This window comes from Lolium perenne, chromosome 3, assembly GCF_019359855.2.
Source record: "Lolium perenne isolate Kyuss_39 chromosome 3, Kyuss_2.0, whole genome shotgun sequence".
Lineage (NCBI taxonomy): Eukaryota > Viridiplantae > Streptophyta > Magnoliopsida > Poales > Poaceae > Lolium > Lolium perenne.
The window spans coordinates 120,295-129,673 of record NC_067246.2 but is presented as its reverse complement, the minus strand read 5'-3'; the positions used below and the strand labels follow the sequence as shown (position 1 = coordinate 129,673).

Genomic DNA, 9,379 nt, shown 5'->3' with positions numbered 1-9,379 from the left:
CCGGGAGGATCCCGCCTACAGCGACACAACTGGGACTTGTGGTTCGAGGTGGAGCACGATGTGCGCCGGCGCACATGCTTCACCTTGGCGACGGCGAGGCCTCGCGCGTAGCCGCAGACGCCTGCTAGGAGGGCTGGCCACCGCCCCGGCGCCACATGCACAGCGCGAGAAGGACGACGACCCCGAGCTGCAGCGCTGGCGGCGTCCCGCGAGCTGAAAGACCTCGAGGAGCTAGCAAAATGGCCGCACCTCCACGAGGCGCTGCGCGCCTCCGTGCGGGAGGAGATGGCCAGGAAGGCCCAGGAGGACGCCGAGGCCAAGGCGTGGGCGTTCCTCGCCATGGCGCGCCGGCAGGAGGAGGCCACGCGGCAGGCCGCGCTCCGGCATGAGGCGGAGCAGCGGCAGAAGAAGGCGACGCGGCTGGCACGCTTGCGCATGCCAATGAGCCTCCGGACCCGCACCTCGCTTGTGAAAGGGCGCAGTGGTCGCCCTGGCCGGAGTCCCTGGCTCCCTCCGGCGTGTCCAGCCGGAACAGCGCCTCGCCGCTGGGGGGCATCGTCCTCATCGACAGCGACGACGACGAGGCCACCGCGTCCCAAACCCTGGAGTAGGGTTTCCTCCTTTTTTTAGTTTAAAGCCCATATAGGGCTTTCTTTAGTGTAAAAATTGCCCAAAAAGGGCTAAGTTAAATGAACTCTAGTTTAAATTTACTTTGTTTTTGTTTTTTCCTTTTTGTTTTTATTTATTTTTGTTATATTTGACATTTGTGATGCGTCCACGCGTTGGGGGCAGTGCGCGACCCAAACGGACCGACGGACAGGTCCGCATGTCCGCGTGTCCGCGCGGCCATCAAAACGGCCCCATCCGGACTGGCCAACGCGTCCGATTTGGGTTGCAGCGTTGGAGATGCCCTAATAGAACTTACAAGCGAAGAAGGACGGCCGAACTAGTCGACGCCGGAAGGAGCTATATATTGCTATGTCGGAAATATAAATAATTTACCGCAAAATTTAATCCACAAAAACAGTAGATAAAACATAACTATTATAACATGGATCAAACTAGTCATACGAACCTTTAGGCAATGGGAAAATATCGGACACAACAGTCGTCAATTTGAGGAGAGCATATCTATTCCAAATGCTAGAACAAGCAACTGAACCATGATCTCAAACATAAACCTAAACATAGGAGATATGAGTACATACTGGACAGAAGCAGAAGTAGTAGCGTGACCGTTGTGTCCCCCATGTCGTCGAAAAGGTCGTCAACATCCGGGAAGAAGTCGTCGTTGAGGAAGGCGTCGTCGAAAGTCCGTGATGAAGCTAGTAGTCGCGCGAAAGCGCTCCCCAAAAACCTTATCACCCCTCTCCCCTACAGGACTCAAAGCAACGTGGTTCTGGAGGCCTACTGTCCCGATCGGCGGTGCACGCCACATGCCGGGATGGGAAAGACTTGAGCGGCGGTGTAAATCTCTGAACCAGGAGGTAGACGCATAGGAAGTGGTGGCTGTATCTGAGAGAGAGGCTCTCGGCTCGAGGCATTCCAGCAAGGCGCCATCGACGTTCATGCCTTACCCATCGCCTGTGGAGCATGTTCCCGCGATGGAGGTGCCGCCGGTGCTCGGTAACGATGAGGACGTCGTCGAGGTTCAGCCACCCATGACCCATTCATCTGATCGTTTGGCATGGAAGCCCAAGTTGTTTTTGCAGCCAGACTATGACGGCGATTCGGTGGTGTATATTGGCCCAAACTTCATATTCGAAAACCTATTCGAATTTGATGGCCGTATGTTGATTCAAACTTCATATTCAAAAACCTAGTTGAATTTCTATGCATGTTTTATAAGTTTTTATTCAAATTATCTATCAGGGACGACGGTGCAGCACCCCTAAATGGAGGATGTTTGAAGGCACCGGTGCCTCTGTCAGCGCCTATTTGGGGCCGCCGGTGAAGATGCTCTAAGAATGTGCTCGAAATGGCCTGAAATGGACATGTGATACTTTTGTTGGGCTTGACCTGAATCTCTTTGAAGCATTCCCCATACATGTGATAATTTTTCCGAAACAGTGAAGCAAACAAAGACTAGGTGCCGTTGTATACGTATTTAAGCCTCTTCCTGTTACTAAGACATAAAGGACACGTCATCGGTAGCTAGAAGCTAGCTTGGTTAGATATCCATGCCCGTGCCCGCAGTGCGGCATCCATGGCTACAGACAGGCACGGCGAGGAGGAGCAAGCTGTTGATCCCAGCGGCACCACAACGTCCTTGCCCTGTGCACTTCTAGCGGTGGCTTTCAGTGAGCCGGCACGTCATGCTCCGTCGTCAATAGCCAGACCAGCAATCCAGCCAAAACCCCTCTACGGTCTGGTTTCAGAAACCAGCAGAAACCGTGCAAACCGGGAATGAACCGGGTTAATCATCACACCCTTGGTATGTTTGTTCTACAAAGAGTGTACCAATCAGCAACGTGATCGCATTGTACACACATAGGGTACATAATTACAAGCAAACCAAACTAATGCATGTCAATTAGGCTTAAGTTCCAGCAAAGGAGGGCCAAAAATTAACCATCATGCTTCAACCAATGGAGAACTAGCAACAGCATGATTATGATTCAACAAGGTGGGATGCTGCTGGACTGTCATTCAAGATTCCAGTTGTAGATTGTACAGAACTCAACTTTTCATGACTTCTTCCATCTGAAGATACACTGTCTTCTTCTGGTTGTAGATTGTTCAGAGCTCACCTTCTTCCCGTCTTCTTCAATCTGCACATACAATATCTTGGTAGGAAAATACAAGACCGAACAAATCAACAACAATGTAAATGTGTTACCTGTGGAGATATCAAAACTTACTTTTCTCTCTCGGCTTTTACCTCCCTCATCCTCTTTTGAACGAACCGCAAAAATCCAGGGAAGTAAGCTGTCAAGATATAGTCAGCCATACCAAGCCTAAAGGGAAGTATACCATCCTGAAACACGAATAAGAAAACAAAAATTTAAATACAACCAAGCAACACATGTATTCAATAACATACAACAAATAATTGACCTTTACCTTTCTTGCCTTTTCAGGCATGCGCATCTCAAAATTCACGTAGCTGCTGAATTGGAGCTTTCCTTTGTTAGACTCCACTTTCTTCTTTTTTATCATCTTTCTGCTGCTCACGGTGTTTTTACCAGTTTTCCTCTTTTTTTTCATTCTCTCCACCACGGAAGCATTGACGTTCTCAGAACTCTTGTCCACATTACAAATCTGAACCATATATTCATTGTCTTTCATGATTAGGTCCCAGTCTTTTGCATCTGGACACCCGTCAAAAAAACTGAACTCATCTATCTTGCCATGAGAATCATCATTACATTTTGTTGGCACGTTAGTCATATATTCAGAGTTTATGTTGATCAACAAGCGTCTTCTGACTTCTGCCTTGAGCAACGAGCAGTCCTCCTTTGCCGTTCTTATTTCATTCAACGGATCCTTCTCCAAATCCGCAAGGAGTTCATACAAGTCAGTGGGTATCTCACCTTGAGGGAAACAACTTTTAACCATGCCCACAAGTGATATAACATTTTCCTCGGCCAATTCTTCAACATAATCTGTGACAGGTAACCCATATAGCTTGACCTTGTTTGCTCTAACGAGAACGTGATGCATTCCTATGTCAGCTGGGCAACTGATGCATTTCCCAGACTCAAACAGCATTGCAAGTTCAGCAAACAAAGACTGAAGAATTGATTTGCATCTTTGTCGAGCAAAACAGTGTGTCTTATCTGTTATGGACCCAATAATGTGTTTCATTTTCAGCAAGGGTTCTTTCATCACTATCTCTGCTAGCGATGTATTAAACCCGTCGAGTTTCTCCAACGATGATATATAAGGTCCATCCTCAAGAAGGATTGAATAAGTTTCTCCACTGAAATCAGCACAATGCGGTAAGCAAGAACCCATCGGTCCATTTGGAATACTATACATGATAACCGGAGAGAGTATCAATTCTGTAGGAATCTGCATGTGTAAAATCTGTTCAATTAGCAAAGCATAACCATGAAATAGTTTTATTTAAAAGCCCAAAACTCTACCAACACATATCCATGCAAATAACATTGTTTAACACTCAAAAACTCTACCATACTGAAATGAGGTATATTTCCTTTAAAATGTAACTATTTATATTTCCAGACGTCGATCCAAAGATTATGAACATCACTTACCTGGTTTTGTGTAAGACGTGGACCTATATCTGAGCTGTTGGGGTTCACCTGGTCATGGACAAGCTTTAAGAAAAATGTGGTGTTGATCTGCAAGCAATTTACGTATTTCATTATGTCTAGATGTAAATTGCTATACATGGAATGACAATGCAACACGAAGGTAATGTCGGCACCTCTGTGAGCACAAACCCACTGGAAGCATCATCAGCCTTGGGCAAACTGGTTATCTGGTCAATAAGAAAGAAAAATTAATTGTAGGCCAAACATAAACATGAGACTGAATAACACGAAATATTCAACAACCAAAATTACCATAATTTATCAACTGATGCACCTCAATATAAACAAGTTCAACAAGACCGCAGAATCTAACTTATACGTCAGCGACCAAAATCTGTTTAAATTATTCTAATATTGAACAAATCCTTATTTATTGCCAAAGCAAATCTGTTACCAACAGAAAATATAACCACTCTTTACATTATTTCGAATCAATTAAAATCTGAGCAATTATTAGATGTTTCCACCCATCCGATAGTAATTATGGAAGAGTTCACCAGTCCAGACCAACCACTGAAGTAACAATATTAACAAATCAGGTGTTGATGTAATTTACTGAAATCAGCACAATGCCAATATCAAAGTTGTGTTGTCCGCCTATACATGAAATTGTATAAGATAATCTGTGTACGGTCTCATTTTAGTCAAAACTGACCATGCATGTGCAGCCATTCTAAACTACCAAATTAAAAAAATTATGGTGACTTGGGAAAAGAAATAGTCATGCATGAGAGTCAAAATTTAGGGATTTATCTTGTCCTCTCAATTATTTATGGTCTGGTCTGGATAGATGGCCAAAGGATCTGGAACCAGAGGACTAGTACAAAGAACTCTAGAATGTTGACACACTAAGGGTGGTCCTTTTGGGAGTGGGTGCATGGATGACCGCAAGCAATGAGGACCAACCAAAGACAGCAACCAGACCAATGGTGGCATATCTTTTCTCAAGTTCAGTGATTTCCCCCTCCAAAGGTCGGATCCTTCATGTGCTAGCACAAAATCCACATGACAAAGGCTAGATCTGGCAATAGCTATTTCCTTCATGTGTGTGTTCTTGGTTACAGGGAATCAGGTGGCGTGGATGTTGCTGGATCTAGTCCTGGAGCAAACTTTTACTGGTACATGCAAATGCTGGATCTAGCTGTGTGTCTTCTTGGGAGTAATCAGATGGCATTGATGTCAATTGGAGGATAAATAGGTGAAAGGCAGGACAGACTGAAGGAGAGAACTGAGAGTAGATACTAAAAGCTGCAGAGAAGTTGGAAGCATGATGAAGGTTGGAGAAGGAGAGCATCGGCATAGCCCGAGTCGACTCTAAGGTCATCCAAATATTCATTTATTTATATTTCAAATTCTATTCAGGTATGGGCAAATGAGAGCATTCCTCTAAGCTGTCAGCCAGGAGAGCTGCGTCTCTTCCCGGGCCATCGGTGCACGCTGTGCCGCTGTGATGTGGGAACCGTTGTGAGGTTGGCTTTGACCGCTGACATCTCAGTTGGCTTGGATCCGTGCGGTGCAGCTGGCATCATGTGGTACGGTTGCATGCCTACACTTCTGGTTGGTGAGTGCTCTTGTGGTGCATCACCTTCCTGTTCCCTCTGTTGGAAACTCACTACTGATCTGGTGTTGCCCCTCTGCTATCCCTCCGGTGAACCATGTTCTTTCTCTTCCTCCTCTTGTATTTTTTTTATTTCTTTCTCTTCCTTTTTGTAATTTTTCTTCCTCAGTAAGGACCTTTCTCACTACTGAACTGGTGTGCTTGTGGTTTTTTCTGCCGTTGTCAAGTATTATGAGGTATCAGGCCAGAGCAAACACACATGACTACCTGAGATTAGTTAGTATTCACTATGTGTACTAAATCAGCGACAACTAATATGGGAACTGAAGGAGTATGTTCTATGGTTGTTACTATGTCTAATTTGGGGTGTTTGATCTATCAAACAAGAAACGGTTGCAGTAGTTAGTAGCCATTGCTGCCCCACCATCTGAGAAGTATCTAAATCCATACTTGCATATATCTAAACTGAATTGTTCTATGTTTTTAACAACAAAAAATTAAAGTGAACATTACAGATTCTTAGTTAAGAGTTATGTGTGCAAGTTTGACGTATTAGTAGGAAGGTTGACATTTATTGACACTCATGTGCACCTAATCGATGGTGACTTGCAGGTACTATATGCCTCACCTTCAAATTGACATGATGACAGCCAGCCATTGGAATTACAGTTCTGTGATGCATTTATGTAGACTCGTGTTCAGTTTTATTCATTTCTCTATTTGATGTGCTTAGCGAGTGTGGCGCTTTGAGCGACCTTGAGTGATCTGTGAACTTTTGTAATAATGTGGTTACTCAAGGCTTGGATACTATTTGAATAAAGCAATAAAATAATAAAGGCTTTAGATAGATAATGAAAAGTACAAAATCAATATCATTAGATAGATAATGAAATATATTTTCATATGGTATCTACAAAATATCATATTTGTTCATAGATTCTTCTAAAAGTTTGGTCAAACTTTACTTTATTTGACTTTTTTTAAAAAAAATATAAGCCTTAAGCCTTGGGATGGAGGTAGTATGAGTTTTGGGAGCTGAAATGGATGCATGGACGTGCGGTATAATTTAGAAAAGGAAATTTCACATGGCAAAACCGATAGTGATTTATAATCCATGCTTCATAAAGTTTACTATGGGCCTATTATGCAAGTGATGAAGGAGGCTGGAAATATTGGCCTGAATGAAGGAAGTTTACTAATCACATGAATGGTGCTAGTGCAAATCAAGTGAAGCCCAGTATCTAATATGTGGTAATGTCAACTTAATTATCTACCTAGTAAGTATTCATTACGCCATACTTTATCAAAGCAGAATCAACAATAATAGCATTTACGTGGCCCGAGTATCTTATCAATACCTGAAAATTTCTAAAACAGATGGAGTCTCCCACTCTTGTGAAGACATAAAGATAATTGTAGTCTTTCAAACCTTTGTCTTCGAAAGAACCAAACATCTACAAAAAGATAGCACAACAGGTTAATTACATTTGCAAAAATATAGTAAAGTTGAAAAACTAAAGAATAAATTAATCAGAGACACACTTACATTCAGAAGCGTGTCTTTTAAATCTGACCAGTATTCATCATCACCAATAAAATTTTCTGAGAATGCAACTGCTGCTCTTTCCACACTTACGTTATTCATTTTATGTGAAAATGCTGCCAAAAGATGCTGAACTAAGCAAATACGGACACTAATAATATTTTTTGAGATAACATAACTATTTTGAAATCTACAAGGTAAGAGACCTTTAACAGGCTAGTATTTACCTGCGTTGACGGTAAACTTGAAAGACTGTCCTTTTTTGATATTGTGCATCCAACAAGTCATTTCCATTTTATCATCGTTCCACTGATTTTAGAAACAGCCAAATTCTTTTAAATTCATGAAAGCAATACTATATTTGTACACAGGTGGCGTTTTATACCTCAAAAAATAATGCATTATCTGCTTGGCTCCATCTTAGAAACGCATTCATCCGTCCCGAGCTACATTCGTACGACTTCCCTTTATGCTCACAGGGAATGAGCGATGTAATAGTCCTCAGCAACCCTTCGAACCTACGGCACACAAGCAAGAAAAAAAGTATCAAATTTCAGGCGCAAGCCAATTGTCCTATAGAAACTTCATTAGAATTCCGAAAAGGTAAAGAACCGATGTGTCTACTCTGCGGTGTTCCATCTAACACGTACCTTGGAGGGGTGTTGGGAGTGTGAGCCACCACAATTTTTCCACCTGTGGCCACATTCTTCGACGCGGCGCCAGGAGATCCATGTGGGTGGCCAGCAGCGCCTGCTCCTGAACCATTGGGGTCATCACCGTGCCCTGGCAGATCCTCGCAGGCATCACCCTCCCCTGCTGAACTCTCTGAGCTATCATCATCGTCTGATCTCTCCGGGCCAGCGGAACTGCTCCGGATAGAGCTGCTCCTCTCGGAGTCGGTTGGCCTGCCCCTCTTGCCTTCTCTCGGCGACGAGGACCCCTTCCTCTTCCTTTGTGGCGGCGTGCCCTCATCGCCAGGGCCCATGCGGACGGACGCTGGAGGTACGGGGCAGGGTGGTGCGGCGGTGGCAGTTCGCTTGCGCCTCCTCCTTTCAGTCGGCGCGTGTGCGCCCCCATTGCCAGGGCCCGTGCGCACGGACGGCGCAGGCGCGAGGGAGGGTGGGGCGGCGCCTGTTGGCTTGCGCCTCTTCCTTGATGGCGGCGCCTGGGTCCCCTTGCGCTTTTTCCGGCGGGATTCCATGGTGGGCGGCGGCGCGGCAAGTGGGAGGGGGAAACTCGGGGTCGGGGAAATCCCTGCCTGGGTGCGTGCGGCACCAACACGTGGGCTCGGTGGGTCGGTCGGTGGGCTCAGAAATCCGAAAGTAGTACAATACGGAGTATAGTACGACGAAATTACACAGTCCAAGTAAAATCGTAAGATTCTCCCAAAGAATGTAAGTAGCCCCAAATAGGCGCCGACAGGGGCACCGGCACTGCATCCTCTATTTGGAAGAGGTGTTCCCACACCGGCGGCCCAAAACAGCCGCCCCCATAGAATTTTAAATTTAAATTGACATTTAAACACCGAATTTAAACGAAATTTATACAAAAGTACGTCGAATTGATACAAAACGAAATTCAAACGACATTTAAAAACCGAATTTAAAAAAGTAAACTTAATCAATCTACTACGGGGCGCGCGACGGGCATGCCTCGTCGTCGTTCTTCGCCTTTGTCGCCTGCATCCGTGCCCGCCTCTCGGCCCTTCCTTCGCGCATCTGGCGGTGGAGCATGGCGGCTGGCATCGCAGGAGCTTGCCGGCGGTGCCGTCCCCGTGCTTCCCGCCTTTGCTCGTTGTCGGCGCGCCTCGCTTGCTCGCGGGCGAACGCGTCGTAGTGACGATGGGCGTTGAGGGAGGCGAGCTTCTGTCGCTCCGCCTCCATCAGTAGGTGTCCCGCCTCCTCCGTGGCCGCTCACTGGCGCGAGATCTCGAGGGCGTGCTCGATATTAGCGTCGTTGATGAACTCCCGCTGCTCCTCCTTCAACGTTCGGAACCGC

General features: G+C 45.5%; 1 protein-coding gene across 3 annotated transcripts; it reads right to left on the bottom strand.

The window, feature by feature from the left end:
• Window positions 1-2,389: 2,389 nt before the first annotated feature.
• LOC127340595 (uncharacterized) lies at window positions 2,390-8,837 on the bottom strand. 3 transcript variants are annotated; one of them, XM_071827758.1, is made up of 10 exons: window positions 8,032-8,837; window positions 7,767-7,899; window positions 7,609-7,690; window positions 7,385-7,497; window positions 7,197-7,292; window positions 4,394-4,447; window positions 4,221-4,307; window positions 3,064-4,014; window positions 2,862-2,977; window positions 2,390-2,786 (listed from the first exon to the last, which is right to left on the bottom strand). In XM_071827758.1, the coding sequence occupies exons 1-10, from the start codon at window positions 8,580-8,582 to the stop codon at window positions 2,747-2,749; spliced, it is 2,223 nt and encodes a 740-aa protein (XP_071683859.1). In that variant the 5' UTR covers window positions 8,583-8,837; the 3' UTR covers window positions 2,390-2,746. The 3 variants fall into 3 exon arrangements, with proteins under 3 accessions (XP_071683859.1, XP_051222293.1, XP_051222295.1); XM_051366333.2 differs by having other exon boundaries at window positions 2,390-2,771; window positions 2,840-2,977; window positions 8,032-8,832; XM_051366335.2 differs by having other exon boundaries at window positions 2,390-2,771; window positions 8,032-8,821.
• Window positions 8,838-9,379: the final 542 nt, after the last annotated feature.